The 21,734-nt window shown below is 36.6% G+C and overlaps 1 protein-coding gene and 1 non-coding gene across 4 annotated transcripts in view; both read right to left on the reverse strand.

The window, feature by feature from the left end:
* GALK2 (galactokinase 2) overlaps positions 1-21,734 on the reverse strand; it is a 114,298-nt gene that overhangs the window by 88,752 nt on the left and 3,812 nt on the right. For 2 of the 3 annotated variants that reach the window (XR_010405021.1, XM_045900115.3), the window contains exons 1-3: positions 18,656-18,830; positions 7,412-7,500; positions 5,343-5,466 (exon numbers count right to left, since the gene is read on the reverse strand). Coding sequence is in view for 2 of the 3 variants with exons in the window: in XM_045900115.3 (XP_045756071.1) it covers positions 5,343-5,466; positions 7,412-7,500; positions 18,656-18,708 (266 nt within the window). In the remaining variant the exon portion in view is untranslated. Of the gene's footprint in view, positions 1-5,342; positions 5,467-7,411; positions 7,501-18,655; positions 18,831-21,734 lie in introns of those variants that run through there. The other variant, XM_045900116.2, reaches the window with a different exon arrangement.
* On the reverse strand, positions 20,645-20,718 carry TRNAK-CUU (transfer RNA lysine (anticodon CUU)). Its single transcript has one exon. It is a non-coding gene; the product is annotated as a tRNA-Lys (tRNA).

Genomic DNA, 21,734 nt, shown 5'->3' on the forward strand with positions numbered 1-21,734 from the left:
ATATTGTCAATTAATCTATGACAAAGGAGGCAAGAACATACCATGCGGAAAAGACAGTGTCATCAATGAATGGTGCTGGGGAAACTGGATAATTACATGCAAAAGAATGAAATTAGAACACTTCTTTTTTTTTTTTTTTTTTTTAAGATTTTATTTATTTATTTGAGACAGAGAGAGTGAGAGAGAGAGAGCACATGAGAGGGGGGAGGGTCAGAGGGAGAAGCAGGCTCCCTGCCGAGCAGGGAGCCCGATGCAGGACTCGATCCAGGGACTCCAGGATCATGACCTGAGCCGAAAGCAGTCGCTTAACCAACTGAGCCACCCAGGCGCCCGAAACTAGAACACTTCTAACACCATGCACAAAAATAAACTCAAAATGGATTAAAAACCTAAATGTGAAATCTGAAACCATAAAATCCATAAGAGAACACAGGCAGTAATTTTTTTTACATCAGCGGTAGCAACATTTTTCTAGATAGGTCTCCTCAGGCAAGGGAAACAAAAACAAAAATAAACTATTGGGACTACATCAAAATAAACAGCTTTTGCACAACAAAGGAAACCATGAACAAAACAAAAAGGCAACCTACTGAATGGGGAAAGATATCTGCAAATGATATATCTGATAAAGGGTTAAAATCCAAAATATAGAAAGAAATTACAAAACTCAACACCAAAAAAACCCAAACAATCCAATTAAAAAATGGGGAGAGGATCTGAATAGACACATAGATGGCCAACAGACACATGAAAAGATGATCAACATCACTAATCATCAGGGAAATGCAAATCAAAACCACAATGGGGTATCACCTCACACCTATCAGAATGGCTAGAATCAAAAGGTCGGGATGTGGAGAAAAAGGAACCCTCATGCATTGTTGGTGGGAAAATAAATTGGTACAGCCACTGGGGAAAAGAGTATGGAAATTCCTCAAAAAATTAAACATAGAAACATCATACAATGCAAAAATTCCACTACTAGGTATTTACTCAAAGAAAATGAAAACACTAATTCAAAAAGATATATGCACCTTTATGTTTTATTGCAGCACTATTTACAATAGTCAAGATATGGAAGCGACCTAAGTGTCCAATGATAGATCAATGGATAAGGAAAATGTAGTATTTTTACAACAGAATATTACTCAGCCATAAAACAGATGAGATCTTGCCATTTGTGCAACATGGGTGGACATAGAAGGTATTATGATAAGTGAAATAAGTCAGACTGAGAAAGACAAAGACCATATGATTTCACTCATATGTGGGGTCTAAAAAATAAAACAAACGGAATAAACAAACAAAAAGCAGAATCAGATCTATAAATACAGAGAACAAACTGATGGTTACCAGAAGGAAGGGAGTGGGGGGATGGGCAAAATGGATGAAGGAGAGTGGGAGATATAGGTTTCCAGTTATGGAATGAATACGTCACTGGAATAAATGGCACAGCATAGGGTATATAGTCAATGATACTGTAATAGCATTGTATGGTGACAGATGGTAGCCACACTTGTGAGCATAACATAAGGTATAGAGAAATTGAATCACTATGTTGTACACCTAAAACTAATGTAACATTGTATATCAACTGTACTCAAATAAAAAAATTTAAAATTTAAAAAAAGCTATGGTTTTCAGATAGTGTGATACTGGCATAAAGATAAACAGATACATGGGGTGCCTGGGTGGCTCAGTCGGTTAAGTGTCTGACTCTTGATTTCAGCTCAGGTCATGATCGCAGGGTCATGACATTGAGCCTTGAGTGGAGCTTAGCACTCAGCAGTAAGTCTGCTTGAGATTCTCTGCCCCTCCTGCTGCTCATGCACGTGCTCTCGTTCTCTCTTTAATAAAGAAATAAATCTTATTTAAAAAGACAGACAAATAAAATACCTCAATAAACAGAACAGAGTCCAGAAATAGACCCATACATTTATTGCCACCTGCTTTTCAACAAAGTTTGTCAAGATAATTCAATGGGAAAAGATCTTTCCAACAAATGGTAGGAAACAATTGGATAGCTATGAGCAAAAAAAAATAAACCTCAACCCTTATTTCATGCACATATAAAAATTAATTCAAACGGGATCATAGACCTAAATGTAAGTGCTAAAATTACAAAATTTCTAGACGAAAACACTGGAAAAACTTTTAGTGCCTTGGGTTTGGCAAAGGTTTCTTAAAAAGTCAAAAACTATAAACCATAAGGGGTACCTGGGTGGCTCAAACAGTTAAGCATCTGCCTTCAGCTCAGGTCATGATCCCAGGGTCCAGGGATCAAGCTCCAATGAGGCTCCCTGCTGAGCAGGGAGCCTTCTCCCTCTCCTTTTACCCCTCCCCCTCCACTTGTGCTCTCTCTCTCACTCTCTCTATATCAAATAAATTAAATCTTTTTAAAAAAACTAAAAACCATGAAAGAAATCAATAAATTGGACTTGATCAAAATTAAAAATTATTCTTCTTCAAAAGACATGATAAAAAAAAAAAGAAAATCCAAGTCATAGACTGGATGAAAATATTTGCAAAACATTAATCTAACAAAGGACTTGTATCTACAACATAAAAGAAAATCTTATAGGTCAATAATAGATGAAAATCCTGCTTAAAAATGGGCAAAAGATTTGAACAGGCCCTTCAACAAAGAAGATATCTAGGTGACAAGTACATGAAAAGATGTTCAACATCTTAGAGAAATTAAAATAAAAAACCACAATGTGGTACTAGTACACATTTATGAGAGCGGCTAAAATTTAAAAAGACATGTTGGCAAAAACGTAGAGCAAACGGAACTCTCATTCACTGGTGGTAGGAATGAAAAATGGAACCAATACAACCATTATGGAAAATAGTCGGGAAAGTTTCTAAAAAGGTAAACCAGATAGTCCTAGATATTTACCCAAGAAAAATGAAATACATGTCCATACATAGATATGTCTATAAATATCCACGACACCATTATTCATAATAGCCAAAAGCTAGAAATGATTTAAATGCCCATCAATGGTGAGTAGATAAATTATAGTATCTCATGCAATGAATGCTATACTACATGTGGACAATTCATGCTGCATACTTCCTAGGAGTCCTGGTAGAATGAAGCCCCTTACCTACAGCAGGGGCTACCTACCTTAGTAATTCATCTCTGCTTCCCTAAATCATTCTCCATGTTGTTTCAGTACCACAGCTGGGGATCATATCCTAAATACTCTACCTTCATTCAAGTCTGTCTCAGTCTCTGCTTTTGTGAAAAAATGAAACTGAGGGAACCTGGGTGGCTCAGTCGGTTAAGCCACTGCCTTCGGCTCAGGTCATGATCCCAGGGTCCTGGGATCGAGCCCCGCATCAGGCTCCCTGCTCGGCGGGGAGCCTGCTTCTCCCTCTCCCTCTGCCTACTTGTTCTCTCTCTCTGTCAAATAAATAAATAAAATCTTAAAAAAAAAAAAAAAAAAAAAATGAAACTGAAACCATACATTCATGATGGTGTGAATGGTTAAGTGAATTTGAATAAATCAATATGATAAATTATTATGTAGCCAATTTTAAATTTTTACAAATAATGACACAAAATTGTGTTTGATGACAGATGTTGGCAAGGATGGAGAAAGGGGAACACTCCTACACTGTTGATGGGAATGCAAGCTGGTGCAGCCACTCTGGAAAACAGTATGGAGGTTCCTCAAAAAGTTGAAAATAGAGCTACCATACGACCCAGCAATTGCACTACTGGGTATTTACCCCAAAGATACAAATGTAGGGATCCGAAGGGGTATGTGCACCCCGATGTTTATAGCAGCAATGTCCACAAGAGCCAAACTATGGAAAGAGCCTAGATGTATATCAACAGATGAATGGATAAAGAAGATGTGGTATATATATACAATGGAATATTATGCAGCCATCAAAGAAATGAAATCTTGCCATTTGCAATGATGTGGATGAACTAGAGGGCATTACGCTAAGCGAAATAAATCAATCTGAGAAAGACAAGTATCATACGATCTCACTGATATGAGGAATTTGAGAAACAAGACAGAGGATCATAAGGGAAGGGAGGGAAAAAAGAAACAAGACAAAACCAGAGAGGGTGACAAACCGTAAGAGACTCTTAATCTCAGGAAACAAACAGAGTTGCTGGAGTGGTGGGGGGTGGGAGGGATGGGATGGCTGGGTGATGGACATTGGGGAGGGTATGTGCTACGGTGAGTGCTGTGAATTGTGTAAGACTGATGAATCACAGACCTGTACCCCTGAAACAAATAACACATTATATGTTAATATTTTTTAAATTTACTTAAAAAAAACACATGTTTTGACCACAAACAAAAAAAAAATGTGTTTGAGACAATGTAAAGTTTTCTTTAAAGGATTCAATATAGAAGTCAGAAATTTCTGTATTTTGCACAGCCTGGTATTGTGCCTTATTAAAGGCACACAGAAAATATATCCTGAATGAACAAACATTACTGCAGGCAAACTAGCCAATAAACAATAAGCCAAAAATAAAAGGTGCCAATCATATGCCCAAATCTCTTTTTGTAATTAGCAAATGAAGTCTATCATACTATACTATAAGCAAGTAGGACTCATCCCAGGAATGCAAAAACAGTTCAACATTAGAAAATCCATCAGTGTAATTCATATTTTTTAAACTGTTCTTCAAAATTGAAGACATTTAATAAAATTTAATTAACAGATTAATACATTTCTTTTAATCTTAGCAAACTAAGAATTCAAAAACAACAGGAAACAAAAAAGTATGTCCTTAACTTGATAAAGCATATGTACTAGAAACTGGTATCTATTATGCACCAGACTCGAAGTTTGACACTGAGCCTCACAGCACTGGAGAGTCTACAGTACCTGAAGGTACAGAGTTGACAATCTACTGGGGGAATACAGGCAAGTAAGCAAGTAATTGTAATACAGCATGATAAGATGTTATGACAAGAGAATTAGAGGATGCCCTAGTAAGATAAGAAAGGCACCGCCACTGACTTTGCTGAAGACAGCTACCTAAACAGATGATAAATACCTTCTGGGCAAGGACAGAGTTATTTTCATTTTTGTACAGCCCAGTATCTAAAATAATGTCAGACACATGGTAAGTCTTCAGGAAATGTTTCTTAAATGAATGAGCGCAAGAACAAAAAGGAACAAATATTAAAAAGCAGCCTTAGACTCTTTTGGAAGTCAGATACAGATTTTCAATAAATTCAGTGATTTATTACAAATTTGATTTCTTCTAAAGAGTTCATTTGGATAAGAATAGTCATACATATACACACATACACATACACACATACACACCATTACACACAGTAGCAATCCTAAATACTCACGGGTACAAGGGATTTGTGTTGGCTAGTTGAAGAGTTTGTGTTTTCACAGGTTCCACAGCTATTAACATATCTTGTTCTACAGCCATAGGAAGAACAGAGTATCCACAATAATCTATATGTTCTCCTAGAGAAAAAGAGAAAGAATTTTTAATATTGCTAGCATATGAAATAAGAGAAACTCAAGTAGGTTGACATACAGGAAGAACTTGACCACGAGCCAGCTTTTAGCAGAAAATAAAAATACTCTGCGCAGGAAATGATTCAGTTCTCTTATTCTCCCAGACATCTGAGCCAGAAACTTCTGCTAGAATAAGTATATTAATTAGTTTCTGTTAATGTTTAGATTTCTTTAAATCTTCACAAGTTTTTTTCTACTTTCTAATTCATAGTGATCATCTTCAAATATTTTGTTTTGTGACTAGTTATATGAAGTATCAAAAAAATATCTCCTTTCTCTGTTGCTCTTTCATATTACCTTCTTAAATATGAACAACTGAAGCCTTTAGCACACTCTGCCTTCTATTAACATTATGTGAATCTCACTCTCTTCCTTATTAAGCCAATGTGCCCACGAAGTTGAGGACTTTATTTATATTTGTGGCCTAACTAAATGCCTAACAAATTAGACTGGCATTGATAAAGTTATGCTGAGTGTGCTAGACATAGCTAGGATAAAGAAAAAGAATCTAGAAAGAAAAAATTTTAATCTGCACTATTTTATATGTAATAAGCAAATATGGGAAGCAAACTATTCCCTTCTATGCATTCTAATTCCTCTATGAATCATCAGCAGGAATTTTATTTCCTATTATACCATAATATTTTCTCCAAGTTGCTATTTAAACTCAAGGTTGCTATTCATAAGATTTAAATACAAAATAACAATTCAAGAAAGAAATAAGCACAATAAGCAAGCTCATTTATATTTCCCCAGGACAGGTTTTCACACCTGATTATTTCTATGGCCAACACTGCGCAACTAAGAAACACAAAATGAATGGAAGACAGCTCAGCTGCATAATTACAATTACGTTTTTAAATGATTATTATTCTACATACTATTACAGGTAGCAAGACTTTTCTTTCTATGTTGATGTGTCCTTTAAAACGAAATGATAAAGGGTTTTATGGATTGACAATGACAGATGGAGGAGCAGTTTTCAAAGCTGTCTTTCTCACCAACTTCCTTCAAAAAAGACACTAATATAAAACAGTGGTTCACGGGTAAAAAGTTATACAGTTATCTACATGAACCTGCATCAGTTTTTTTTCCTTGCCGGCTGTTAAAAAGAGTCAAAGTGGCCCTCTTCCGATGCCCTAGATACCAGCCTCTCTTGTCTTCTCAGGAAATCTGCTCCATCAGTTCCTCTCTTCTCAGTTATCTGTAATCTCTCTCTCCACTATCTTTACTCCATTCCCCCTCCCTCCGTCATTTAACCATGCTCAAACATCCCTTTTTTTTTTTTAAATCCTTCATTATTTGCTTCAAAATAAAATAAGTTGCCTGAGTTGATAAAAATTGAAGCTAGATGTTGGGTAGATGGGACTTCATTATATTATTCCAACAATTTTTTTGTATGTTTACATTTTCCATTATAGAAAGTTTTCTTTTTAATTATCCCTTGACTCCTAGTTTTTCCTCAGTTCCCCATACCATTTCCTCTTGATAGAACCTACTCATTCTTCAGGTCACCACACTTTTAAAAGGGCTTCCCAGTATTCTTCTAATCCAATGAGTAAATGTAAAACCATCAAGATTATTCACCACAATCTAAAAACTTAACCTGCAGCACAAAAAAAAATCTTCTCATCTTTCATGAAAACAATATTAACAACCAGGTTTCAACAAATTTTTTAAATAAACGGACAAAATTAACATTAATCACATGGATTGGGAAAAATGAAAATATAGTGTTCCTTATGCAAAAGCTTAACTTGCTATAGTAGATACATGTAAAATACTCTATTTTTTCAGTTCTCTTGGTAAACGTTAAGAAAAAAAGTGTATTAATAAAAATTTAGATCTTACCAAAGGAGGAAAAAATTAAGAGAAGGAACTTTTACAATACCTATTATGTTGACTCTTCCTGGTGCTCGAACATAAAACTTGGGAATGGATCCAAACTTAGAGTTAAACATCTCCTTTAGCTTCAGCAATCTGAAAGCAAGAGTAGAATACTTCAGAATATCTGCAAATAACAGGGGCGCCTGGGTGGCTCAGTTGTTAAGTGTCTGCCATCGGCTCAGGTCATGATCCCAGAGTCCTGGGGTCGAGTCCCATGAGCCCCATGAGCCCCATGAGCCCCACATTGGGCTCCCTGCTCAGCGGAGAGCCTGCTTCTCCCTCTCCCACTCCCCCTGCTTGTGTTCCCTCTCTCACTGTCTCTCTGTCAAATAAATAAACAAAATCTTTAAAAAAAAAAAAAAGAATATCTATATAACAGAAAAATCCATAAGATACACATACACAAACATATTTCATATACCTACCACCATTAATTATCTCTAAAAAGAAAAGCAAAATTTTTTTACTGACCTATTTCTTTGAAATCCTAGGATATGACAATACAGTAACTTCCTAGGTGACATAAGAGTATAGCTAAGCACACAAGAGTAAAAAAGACTAATGTACTCAACAGGAAAAACTATTTCTTTCAGTTATAAAGAATATAACTTTCTGTATAATTCTCAATGATATTCAGAGAAGACTCTCTTTATACCAAAAGAAATAGTATGCAGTAGTATTTCAGTTTCCTAGGCCTACCATAATAAAATACTATAAAGTGTGTGTTTTAAAATAATAGAAATTCTCACCGTTCTAGAGGCTAGAAGTCCAAAATCAGAGTGTTGGTAGGGCCATGCACCTCTGAGACCTGGAGGGGAGAATCCCTCCTTGCCTTTTTTTAGTTTTGGGTGGTAGCCATCAGTCCTTGGCATTCCTTGGATTACCACTGCATCAATCCAAATTTTGCCTCTGTCACCACATACAATTCTCCCCATGTGTCTCTGTGTCTCTGTTTTTCCTTCTTATAAGGACACCAGTCTTATCAGATTAGAGCCCACCGTCATTAGTGATGACTCATCTTAACTTGATTACATAAGTACATAAAGAGGCTGGTCCAAATAAGGTCACATTCTGAGGTTCCAGGTGGACATGAATGGTGTGCGCGTGGGGAGGCACTATTCAACCCAGTACAGGTAGTCAAATGAAAACTAGAGTGGATATCGGGAGACCACAGTTCTAATTTCAATGGGGCAAATCATTTTCCCTTAGCCTCTCTTCTGTGAAATTAGAGAATTTGACTAGATATTCCTTATAGACCCCTTCTAGGTCCAAAATTCTTAAAATAGATTTAATAATTTTATACTGTTAAATCATCTCAAGGCACTTCTATGAATACCCCCCCCCACTTTATAGTCCCACATCATAGTGTATCTGAGTAATAACACCAGGACAATAAGTATCTTTTAAAGCCTACTATATTCAAGACACTCATCTTAAAGATTAATTCATTATAAGAAACAGAAAATCACACCAAAAACAGCTCAAGGAAAAAAGGAAATTTATTATAATGATAGAAAGATACGTTGAATATCTTTGGAAGTTTTTCAAGATGGTCTCCTAAGAATTGGACAGTCATCAGAAACTGTTTATATTAGTGTCTTTGGTTCTCTTTTCATGTCTCATTCTGTCATTCCCCCCAAAGACACCATCTCTACTTCTCTTTGCTCAATGCTGTTCACATTTCAGTTGCCTCTGTGAGCATCTTGGTTTCTGTTCCTCCATACCTTCAGCTTTCATGACACTCTGGCCTCAACTCTACAAGATTTAATAGCTCCAATGTCCCATACTATCTGATTAAGTCTCTGTGTCCATTAATTCCAATTCTCAAAAAAAGATAATCTGGGTGGCAGAGTTTAGGAAACAATAAGAAAACAGAGGTAGTAATCCTGATATCAGAAATCGTAGAATGTGTGCCAAAGAGCATACAAGGAAAATTCTTAATGCTGAGGGCTGCAATTCAAAATGAAGGTAATAGTTTAAGAAATGCCCCAAATGAAACTACAACCACTTTTATAAGGCAAAAACTATAGGCAATGTAAGGAAATACATAGGAATACACTAACAATGAGAGACTGTAAGATACCTTTCTCAGTAAAAAACAGATCATGTGGACAAAAGGAAGAAAAGAAAGACTCAACAAAATTGATAAAGTAGATTATGGATATGTACATATATTTAACATCATACTCTGTTAATGGGAAATATAACTTAAGAACGCATGGAATATTCACAAATATTGATCATATATTAAATCATAAAGAACACATCTGTAAAGTTATATATATAAAAAAGATAAAAAAAGTGATAAAGCAAATATGGTAAAATGTTACCAGTTGAAGAATCTGGGATAAGAGTATACAGTAATTTTTTTTATGATATTTGACTTTTATGTAAGTGTGAAGTTATTTCAAAATAACCAAAAAATTTTAAGGGGTGCCTGGGTGGCTCAGTTGGTTAAGCATATGACTCTTGATCTCAGCTCAGGTCTTGATCTCAGGGTCATTGAGTTCAAGCCCCTTGTCGGTCTCCATGCCCAGCATGGAGCCTACTTAAAAAAAAAAAAAAGAGTGTGCTTGTTTGTTTGTTTGTTTTTAAAGAAGCATTTATTGGTGCTTTACTAAGTACTCTACTTAGAAAGTAAATTAATAATAGCCCTTGGCCTCTAGGAAAAATTTGGCAGAAAAAAAGATAGTTAAGCTAAAAAGTACAATACAGAGAGACAACAGAGTGATAAGCCAGACAAATACAGTCCTTTGGGAGCACAGAGAAAAGATATTTCATCCTTACTGTAGGAAAATGTGGGTGGTAAGATAAATCCAGAAGGGGGAAGGTTAAGTTAGAGAAGGCTCCCCCAAGAGACGATAGTCAAAATGAATTTTAAAGGATGATGTCAGACAAGTGGGATGGGGTGATGCATTCCAGGCAAATGGAATGAAAAGGCCCAGCATGCTGCATTCAGAAAATTATAAGTAGGGTTTAAATACATCAGAGGAGGAGGCTGGTGGTAATCAAGCCCCAGATCTTAAAGGGCCTGGTGTGCCATGTTGAGGAACCTGGCTTTTAACCCATAGGCAATGGATGTGAACACACGTTTATGGATGGAGTGATATTAGTCAATTTCACACTTGAAAAAGCTCACTGAGAAGTGTATGAAAGATGGGTTGTAGGAAGACAAAGCAAAAACAAAGAAATCCAATAGGTGGCCATTTGTAGCCAACCTAGAGAGAAAGGCTAAGGGTAGATTAGTGATGCGGATAGAAAAGGGTGAAAATTAAATTAAGGTGATATTTAAAAAGTCAAATCCATAGGAATTAGTGACCAATTAGAAGTGAGAAAAATTGAGAAAGAAGGAGAAGCATATAACTCCTAGTTTTCTGGCTTCCATAACTCCACTAGCCTCAATAGAGGCTCATGTTGTTTCTGCTTGTGAAAATCATATGAAGACACAATTCAAGGTCTGCTGAATTTGAATCCTTATTAATTTGCTTTTATAAGCACTGCAAACACAAATAAGGTGAAGTGCTAACAGCAGAGTTAGAATGAGCCTCCTAAAATGTGTGTTAATGAAATGATTTGGGGGTTCTCAAATGTGCCACTTTCCCAGACTACCTCAGGAAGGCAGTCTGTCCATGCTTTTTTGTAAGTGCTCAGCACTGGAGGCTTACAATTCAACATTCCTCCCTTTGAAATTCAAATGCATGGAGGCTATAAAAGGAAACAAGAAAGGTATTTCTCTCTAGGAATAGAAAGAACTGAAGTGTACAGTGTTTTTCTGAACTTCATACCTAATCCTCTAATAATGAAGCAGTATGGCTGTAATTGGGGGAGTAGCTATACTTCACAGCTCTGGGTGTCACCAGCAAGACTCCATCTCTTTTTTTTTTTTTTTTTTTTTTTAAAGATTTTATTTGTCAGAGAGACAGAACACAAGCAGGGGGAGAGGCAGGCCGAGGGAGAAGCAGGCTCCCCGCCAAGCAAGGAGCCCGATGCGGGACTCGATCCCAGGACCCTGGAATCATGACCTGAGCCGAAGGCAGTCGCTCAACCAACTGAGCCACCCAGGCGTCCCAAGACTCCATCTCTTAAAATGTAGTCATTTAATGTACCCCCAAGAGTACAATGAGCATTTTCAATATGAAAATAATAGCTCCTAATCACAGACCTGTACCCCTGAAACAAATAATACATTATATGTTAATTTAAAAAATAGCAGGATACAAAACAAAAGATCTAGTGAAATTAAGGAAACAATTCCATTTACAATAGCATTAAAAAGAACAAAATAGAAAATAGTTTGGTGTTTCCTCAAAAGGTTAAACATTGAATTTACATGACCCAACATTTCCACTTCTATGTATATGCCCCAAAGAACTGAAATCAAGGACTCAAACAGATACTCAAGAATGTTCATAGCAGCATTACTCACAATAGTCAAAAGGTGGAAACAAGCCAAGCATGCAGCAACAGATGAATGAATAAACAAAATGTAGTGTGTGTGTGTGTGTGTGTATGTATGAATATTTTATTGATCCATAGAAAAGAATCAAGGTCTGATACATGCTTCTACATGGATGAACCTTAAAAACATTATGCTAAGTGAAATAAACCAGACACAAAAGGACAAATATTGTATGATTTCACTTATAGCAGTTTTAGTAACATAACTTGAAAAAAAAATTATGACTGCAGTAAATGAAGTGGATTTTAGTCTAAGGATTGATTCTCAGAGAACACTAGGGTGACCATATATATGGCTAACTGCAGAGATGAAGGAATTAACATTTCAGGAGACAAGACATGTATCTTTAGTTTGCCATTGTGACCTTAGGCAAGTCTCCTATCCTGTCTGTGCTTTTGTTTTCTCTTCAGTATCAGGATACCTAGTCATGGCATTACAGAAAATATTAATTTTTACTACTAATTTAAGAATAATTGTTAATATGTATTTTCATGGTGAAGGGGATCAGAATAATGTCATTCCAAAATATGCCATTTGACATAGGATTATTTTGCGGTGAAGGCAATCAAGAAACAGCAGACACAGGAGGAGCTCTCTACCCTCCGACTGTCTGCCTAAAAGCCAGGCATACATTTTCCCTTCCCTTTGTGAAGGTGTCTCTCCACCCCTCTCCCACACCAAGAGATGATTCATCACTAGAGACCTCACTGACTGGAGTCTGCATAAACAAAACTTACTAAAATAACCCTTACCTTCCATTAGTTTCCCCCGTATAGTCATGTTCCCACTACTCACCACCCCTAGAAGCCCAAACCACTTTCCTTTGTCTAGTCATTTCTCACAATCTATCATCCTTCATTAAAATGGCATTAAGTTCCCAGACCAAACCACTTCTTAGGGTTTTACTGCTTTTCTGTGAAGCCCCCTTGTGCATGTGAAATAAACTTTTTCTTCTGTTAATCCATCTTTCGCCAGTTTAACCTTGAGGGTCCAAGCTACTAAATCTAAGAGGATAGAGAAAAAGTCTTTTCTCCCTTATAACAGTAATTTATGTGAGTTCTATGCCTCACTTTCCTCAACTACAAATTGAGGATAATAACGGAACTCACTGGAAAGATTTGTTTTGAGGGTTTTATAAGCATGCAATAATTATTAGTCATTATTATAACTGTTATTTTGAAAATTTAATAAATGTTAAAAATAGCATTTCAAAGTATAGATAATTTTCATTGAGGGAGGGGGGAAATTTTAATCCTACTTTGATCCTTCCATCAAAATAAATTTCTCCTAATCAGAAATTCAAATGTAAAAGTGAAACAATAATTATATTAGAGATCTTGGAAAATAAAATCATGACGGTGACAATAAAAATAGTAGATGGCCTGAATAATAGAAGAATTGAATAACAAATTAGTGAGCAAGATAAAGCTGAGGGAAAGTAGATATTAAGGCCAAGATTACAATTATTTAGAATATAACGAAAATGAGGGATTTATATATCAAAACTTATAAGATACAACCATAGTGACACTCAGAAAACACTTTCTAACCTTCAACGAATATAAAAAAAAACAAAAATAATGAAAAAAAATGAAGTATGCATATAGCACAAGAAGCTAGAAAAGGAGAAATTAGAAGAAATAAATTAAAAGATAAAAGTAGAATTTACTGAACTGGGGGAAAATAGCAGACATGGTCAAAAAAATTACAAACTGGTTCTTTCATAAAAACAATAACATAGAAAAAATTTGAGTGTCATGTAAAATCAATATGAGAAATAAGAGATGACTACAGATTCATAAAGATTTTTAAAATTTTTAATATAGACAAAGGAGTGATTTTTCTAAGAAAATATAAAATTCTAAAAATCGACAGAAGAGAAACAGAAAAGGTAGATATAATCTCCTTAACAAGGCTCAGAAAATGTTATGAGTTAGTTCTGACAGACCTTAAAGAAAGATGATCCTTTGCTTTTATAAATGTTCTAACAGTACAAGCTGTAGAAAGCCTTTCTGATGTGGGAAACAGAGGCAAAAGAAAAATTAAATTTCCTTACTCCTTACAGCCCATTGACAAGTCCTTGAAACAGGCAGAGTGACATTCCTCTAGGGACTCAGCTGCCTCGATGTTGACACTTTGCTAAGGGCAAAAGGCAATCCTAGCCTGACCCCCCAGGATCCTATAAGCCACTTTAATATATAAAAATTCCTTTGGAAATTTCCTTTATCTCTAAATCCCCCAAGATATTTGTTAGCAATCATCCCCCAAGCTTATGACCCACTGATCTACATCTGAAGGGTCTCATGACTAAGGTTTTATTGGACAGTAATAAATGACCTTTTCCTAACAATAACTAGCCCCCTCAAGATCCTGGAAACCTTGCTTCCAAAATTCCTTAGAGACTTACACTATCCCTACCGACTTCCCAACTTGAAGGTATATAATCGCCACCCCTCACAACCCCAATGCAGCTCTTTCTGGCCATGGGTCCTGCCCCTGTGCTTTAATAAAACCACCTTTTTGCACCAAAGATGTCTCAAGAATTCTTTCTTGGCCATCGGCTTTGAACCCTAACATCTTTCCTATATCACTTTCCATCTCATTTTAGGAGGCCAGAATAACCCAGATGCTAAAACAACAATAGCCCCCAAAAGCAAAATATAGGCTATTATCACTTGTGAAAAGAGAAAAACTAAATAAAATATTGGTAATTTTAATCCAACACATATTTAATATTTGTGATCAAACAGAGTTTATTCCAGGAATATAAAGATAGTACCAGGAAATCTCTTCATTAAATGCACTATTCCAACAGAATAAAAGGGGAAAACTATAATTCCATGATCCTCTCAAAATATGCAAAAAAAAAAAAAAGATTCAATAACCATGACTAATTTTTTAAATAAAATTTAAAATAATAAAAAAAAGCCATGGACATGCTAGAAAAGAAAGAAATGTCCTAAATTTAATAAAGGCTATTTATCATAAAATAGTAAACATCTTAAATGATGAGAAAATACTAGTAGCTTCCCCACTGAAATCAGAATAAGGACAAGGATGATATCATTCAACACTGTGCTATAATGAATAAAGTACAAAATGTCTACACAACAAAAGACATCATCAAGTTAAAGGCAAAGTGTTATACTGGGAACAATATATAATATATACAAAACAACAAATGGTTTATATCCAAAATTACGTCCATTCATACAAAAAACACATACATACATAAAGAGTTCCTAAAAACTAACAAGAAATAGACAATCTAATACATCTTTTTTTTTTTGCAGAGCCATTTGGCAGGAACTATCAAAATTTTAAATATTTATTAATTTTGACCCTGATTCCACTTCCATCAATGAGCTTAAAGAAATATCATCAAAAATGCTCAAAGATACATGTACAAAGATGTTTATTGAAGCACTGTTTATGAGAGTGAAAAATTTAGAAACTTAAATGTACGGTGTAGTTGAGTGGTTAAATAAATAATGGTATTCATACTATGAAATACTCTCAGCCCTAAAAAACAATGATATAAATCTGTATGGACTGATATGCCAGGATCTCTGAGAAATACTGTTAAACGAAAAAAAGTAATTAACAGAAAAATAAATATGATTTCACTTTCATGACTATAATACCATTTTTATAAAAATGGTAATAATGATATACTTTGATCCTTCCATCAAAATAAAGGGTGGAGAGACACCTTAACAAAGGGAAGGGAAAAATGTATGCCCTGCTTTTAGGCAGACAGACGGAGGGTAGAGAGCTCCTCCTATGTCTGCTGTTCTTGATTGCCTTCACCGCAAAATAATCCTATGTCAAATGGCATATAAAGATATAAAGATACAATGATACTATAAAGATAAAATAGTATAACAAGAATGTGAACCAAATAGATAACTTCTAAGAAGGGAGTAAGAATTGGCAGCATAAGATAGCAATCAGAGACTATAGTGAGGAAAGGAAATGTGGAATTCTCAAGCTTTAATGAATATATTTTTAAGTAATCCAAATCTTTCATATTAAGAATGCAATTCATGCAGCATCATTATTCATAGAGCCAAAAGGTGGAAACAACCCAAATGTCCATCAACCAGTGAACAGATAAACAAAATGCAGCATATCAGACAATGGAATACTATTCAAGCATAAAAAGGAATGACATACTGCTAACTTGTTACAACATAGATGAACCTTGAAGACATTACATTAAGTGAAAGAAGCCAGTCACAAAAAAACACATATTATATGATACCACTTATTTGAAATGTCCAGAATAAGGAAATCTATAGAGACAGAAAGTACATTAGTGGTTGCTTAGGGCGGGGTAGGGGAGGGTGGGGTGGGAGTGGTGGTGATAGTTTAAAGGATACAGAGTTCTTTGGGGGATGATGAAAATGTTCTGACTTTGACTCTGGCAATGGCTGTACAATCCTGTGAATATACTAAAAAACCACTTAATTGTAAACTTTAAACAGGTGAACTGTATGGTATGTGAATTATATATCAATAAAGCTGTTACCAAAAACCAATAATCCAACAATTTAAAGGTTCATTCCAAAGAGAAGACACACCTCTCCTAAGAATGCAAAGAAAACTAGAACAGTGGAATTTGAAGTAGTCTTAATGGTACAGGGAGATTGAAATGCAGGAAAAAAAAAAATAGAGCTTCTATTTCTATTTGACATTTATGTAAAAAGAAGAAAAAAGAAATTAAGTTTGCTGAAATGTTTAATGCAATTGACTAGTGCCTTTACTCAGATGATCATGTGCCCTGTGAAGTCGAAGAGGCATTTTAAAGAAACAGTAGGAATTCCAAAGAAGACAGTCTGGCCGTGGGGCCCTTATGCATTATTTTTCCCTTCAGCATATTGCAACATATGACCAATTAGGTGGGCTTACAGATATACTATTTAGATTTAACTGAACTCATCCCTGCTAAAATGAGTAAGTGGCTAAAACATTGCTTGAAACTTATTACTGTATTTCACGCACAAGTGAAAAACAAGAAAATGGCAGGGCGCCTGGGCGGCTTAGTCGGTTAAGCACCTGCCTTCGGCTCAGGTCATGATCCCAGGGTCCTGGGATCGAGTCCCACATCGGGCTCCCTGCTCAGCGGGGAGCCTGCTTCTCCCTCTCCCTCTGCCTGCCACTCCCCCTGCTTGTGCTCTTCTCTCTCTCTGACAAATAAATAAATAAAATCTTAAAAAAAAAAAAAGAAGAAGAAAATGGCGGAGCACAATTATCTGACCACTATTATGATCTCTTCTGCGGCTAACACAGAATGATAAATAAAAATAAATATCTGTTGCATGAATGAATATTGGGAAATTCATAAAAGGCGAGAAACAACTCTAAGGAAATCTAGTAAACAATTCTTCACTTTTAGTACCTGTTACCACTATTCCCCTTCCCCCACACACAGTAATTATAGAAATATTAAGCATTATGATTAAATCATAACAAATAGAAACACAAGAAATTTATACATGGATATGTTTTATGTAAAAAAACTAAACTCCAAGTGGCCAGATTATTTTCACATAACGAATTCCTCATGAATTTTATTTGAAGCATGTCTTTCACAATGTGTCCTAATTCATTCAAGTATTTAAGGGCAACAGTACCTCCCAAGGACCTCCAGAGAATATACTGATATCCAGAGACATACACAAGTAGTCTAAACCCTGCTTGTCTTCATATCCAAAAACCATGTTTCTTCCAGGTAACTAAAGACCCATTGTTTGATTTCTTAAGGGTGAAAAAAGCATTTGCAAGTTTTAGTAAGTTATAATATTATCAACTGTCACATGACTATGAAAAACCAGGAAGTGGGGAGAGCTTAAAGACTTAACGTTAGAGAAAAAAATTAACAGAGAAAAAGTAAAAATTAGAAACAGCAAAGCGGGGGGGGGGGGGGGCGCCGGGGTGGCTCAGTCGTTAGGCGTCTGCCTTCGGCCGGGGTCATGGTCTCAGGGCTCTGGGATCGAGCCCTGCATCGGGCTCCCTGCTCCGCGGGAAGCCTGCTTCTCCCTCTCCCACTCCCCCTGCTTGTGTTCCCTCTCTCGCTGTGTCTGTCAAATAAATAAATAAAATCTTTTAAAAAAGAAAAAGAAACAGCAAAGGGGGAGAGAAATCAACCTTAGAAAAGCTGCCCCGCTAATACGTAGCAGGTTAGAGACTTCATTCTATGAGATTTCCCTATGTCAGAACTAAGTATTTCTACAAAGTACCTGCAAGATACCCTCAAATGAAAAGATTCTCCACTGGGTATCACTAAAGTTATTCTATAGCTAGGTACTGGCAGCAGATTAATTCCCTAAGTGACAATGCATAGATTTTATGGTTTGTTTAAAGGGATGCAGAGACCAAGGGGGTTTTGTTTGGATTTTGGCGTGCTTGTTTTCAGTGAGTATTTTAGAAAGGGGACTTTAAAAAGCACTATCAGCTGGCGGGCAAGGCGAAGAAAAAAGGAGTTCAAAGTTAATTTGGGCACTTCTGCTAAAGCCCAGCAGAAAGTGTACCACCTTCAGCACCAAAGGGAAAAGAAGGATCTTCACGGATGAAGAAAAACACTCAACCCTTGGTAAGAATCAAGGTGTAAAGTGTTTGTGGCGTGGTCTTTCTCGCAAGCCCAGTCATTCGGCCTTATAAAATCCCAAGGATTCTGTCCACTCCCGGGAGCAAAAGAAGCACCCAGCGAAGAGCCAGAAATCCAGGACACTATCTGCACCTAGCCTACCCAGGCGATCCCAAAGCGCGGCATCTCCTCTCCCCCACCTGGGATGTTCTGCCACTTGGACTCGACGCATGGCAGGGCCCTCCGTAGCCATATTTCGCTAGATCCTTCTTTCCTCCGCAGTTCCAACCGGCGAAACAGAGCGCCCAAGGTAATCACGAGACATCTGCCGCAGGAGCCTTTTCTTCCGGGCGGCAGCGGCCCTCACCCTGCGGATATCCTGCCGATTTGCTGAGGCGGCTGCTTCCAGTCGGCCCCGCCTACGGCCCCTCCTCCCCGGGTTCCAGGGCCTGGTGCCCTCCCAGCAGCTGTCAGGTACAGCCACCGTACTGCTCTGAGCGCCGAGCACTGGGACCTGGGACTCGCTGGGGCCCCTGCGCTGAGCGCGAGCGAAGCACCTGAGGAAGTTTATTTTCTGCGCCCTGGGGCATAAATCTGGGAACAATTATAACCTGGCGCCTCAGGTTGCTTTTTTTTCCTTTCCTTTTTTTTTTTTTTTTTTTTTTTTTTTAGTTAGGGTGTTTCTTGTTTTCTTTCGTGACCAGCAGCTACACCCTCAAATAACACTAAATTGTTTAGTTATTGCTTTAAGGCAGTATAAAATTGATGCAGCATTTGATTTAAACATATTTGCTTATTTCCAGAATGGAGGCATCACTGGGCCTTCCCAGAACACAATTAATAGTGAAAAGAAAATACATGTCTTTCAAACTGCAAGAACTCTTCGCATCCAGTTCAATCCCTTCATTTTACAGCTACCTAGAGAAATCCCATTTGGGATTACGAAAAAAGCACATCATTCTAGTATACTTGTTGTCTTTCCTTCATAGTTCTGATGAGTTCTGCACATTTCTTTTCTTTCATATTGTCTGTCTCACCATCTCCACCATCACTACCACTACAAAGTAAGCAAGTTGAGGGTAGGAACTGTGTATCTAGGCAGCATCTGGCAGATTCTTAATAGGTAAGATGAACTGAATGAACAAATGAAAGGTGAAGTGACTTCCTAAGGTCACACCGTTAACTGGTAGTAAAACTTGAATTGTCAATTGAGCACTCAGTGCTCCTTTAGTTCACAGGGGAATCATGGGAGGATTAATGCAAAACATAAAGAATTTACAGATTTCAGTAAAGGAAACAAACAAAGACAAATTTGGAATTACAATATAATTGTGTCTGTTCCCTGCTTTGCCTCCACACCATACATCATTCTGAAAAGTAGGTGGTTCATTTCATAAACCTAGGGATGTATGGTCACCATTTTGGGTGGGAATAAAAACAAATGAGCATTAAAGATACCAAAATGGTAAACAACAATAATATTGCTAAAAGTACGTAATTGCGTTTTTACAAGAGACATTTTTACAAGGTCAATGTCAGTGTAAGGAATGAAAACTCCCAGCATACCTAATCATCCTTTTTTTTTTTTTTTTTTTGCACATTCCTCCTATGGCAATTTTAGAGATAAAAGATGTAACTTCAGTATAGACCATTCTGAAGGTTAATATGAGTAGCTGATTGAGTTAAAGATGATACGTTTAGTAAGTATTTTGTAAGCACCATGCATTTACATACAACATTTTATTTAATCTGAAGAGACTGAGGCAGATTAACAGGAGCATTAACTAGATGAAACCATTAGTCTATAAGGTGGGAATGTAATGAGATCATGCAAATTGTACTTAGCAGAACTCCTCTCAAGAAGGAGCGGGTATTAAATGTTGGTGGAAATAACATTTTGATAGGCCACTTAGGTTGGTTGGTAAGATCAAGGGATATGCTCCAACAACAGATAGTCATCAATTTGCCTTTGAAGGAGAGAAAATTCCTTCCCTGAGTAAAGTATATAATTTAGGCTACAGCCAAAGTTGAGGTATTTATCACCATCCCCCCCACCCCATCCCCACACCACACCTTCATTACAGTTGTGGCAGTAGCTGCATTTCTTGTTTCTCTACAACCACGGCTGCTGTTGGGAAGTCCATCTTAACTTTTACTAAATCCAGTTGATGTATTTTAAGTAAACACTATGCCTAATGTGAGGCTTGAACTCACAACCCTGAGAATTAAGAGTCTCATGCTCTACCAACTGAGCCAGCCAGGCACGCCAGTCCCTTCATTAAATTTTTAATTAACCCCCTGAATACACCATGAGTTTCCTGTCCAGATTTTAACTAATAAAAGGAGTCCTCCTTTCTTGCTTTCTAACATATGGTGTTCAGCCTCTCTAAATAAATGTAGTTTAACAAAATTTAAGATGATCAATCTGAAGGGATGTCAAATCATAAACCTATTTGGGGTAACCATATGTCTCAATCCAGAGAAGTAAGGGATCATGAATTCTAGAGTTTACTTAAACACATCACATTTTTATTGAGCATTTTCTATAGGCAAAGCACGCTTAGTTTCAGGGGATTCAGGGGTAAGTAAGATAGTTGTGTCTTCAAGGAGATTTCAGCTTAATAAAGAATAAAATAATCACAATACAGAGTAACAAAGCTATCAAAAATATACTTTTAAAGGGTCAAATTATGTTGGGAACTATATGTCAATTATTTTTGACAAAGGTGCCAAGACAACTCAACACAGAACGATCATCTTTTCAACAGACAAAGCTAGGACAATTTGATATCCATTTGCAGAAAAGAATAAACGTCCACATTTACCTCATGCTATATATAAAAATTAAACTTGAAATTAAACTCTTAAATGTAAGAGTTAAAACTATATAAAACTTCTAGATGAAAACATAAAAAAATCTTAGTGTCCTTGGTTTTGGCAAATATTCCTTAAATACAACATAAATAGCACAAAAAGCACTCTTACAACTCAATGGTAATAAGACAAATAACCCAATTTAAAAATGGGCACAAGAATTGAAAAGATACTTCACCAAAAAAGATACATGGATGACAAACAGGCACATGAAAAGATGTTCAAAATTAGTCATTAAGGAAATGCAAATTGAAAACACAATGATATACCACTATACTCCTGCTAGAGTAGTTACAATTGAAACAACTGACCACACTGTGTGTTGACACTGTGAGTTGAGCAACTAGAACTCTTATACACTACTGATAGATCGGCAAAATGGCAAAACCACTTAAAGAAACAATT

This window comes from Mirounga angustirostris, unplaced genomic scaffold (assembly GCF_029215605.1).
Source record: "Mirounga angustirostris isolate CCGP_5_RB_7025 unplaced genomic scaffold, mMirAng1.0.hap1 SCAF_9, whole genome shotgun sequence".
NCBI classification, from domain to species: Eukaryota; Metazoa; Chordata; class Mammalia; order Carnivora; family Phocidae; genus Mirounga; species Mirounga angustirostris.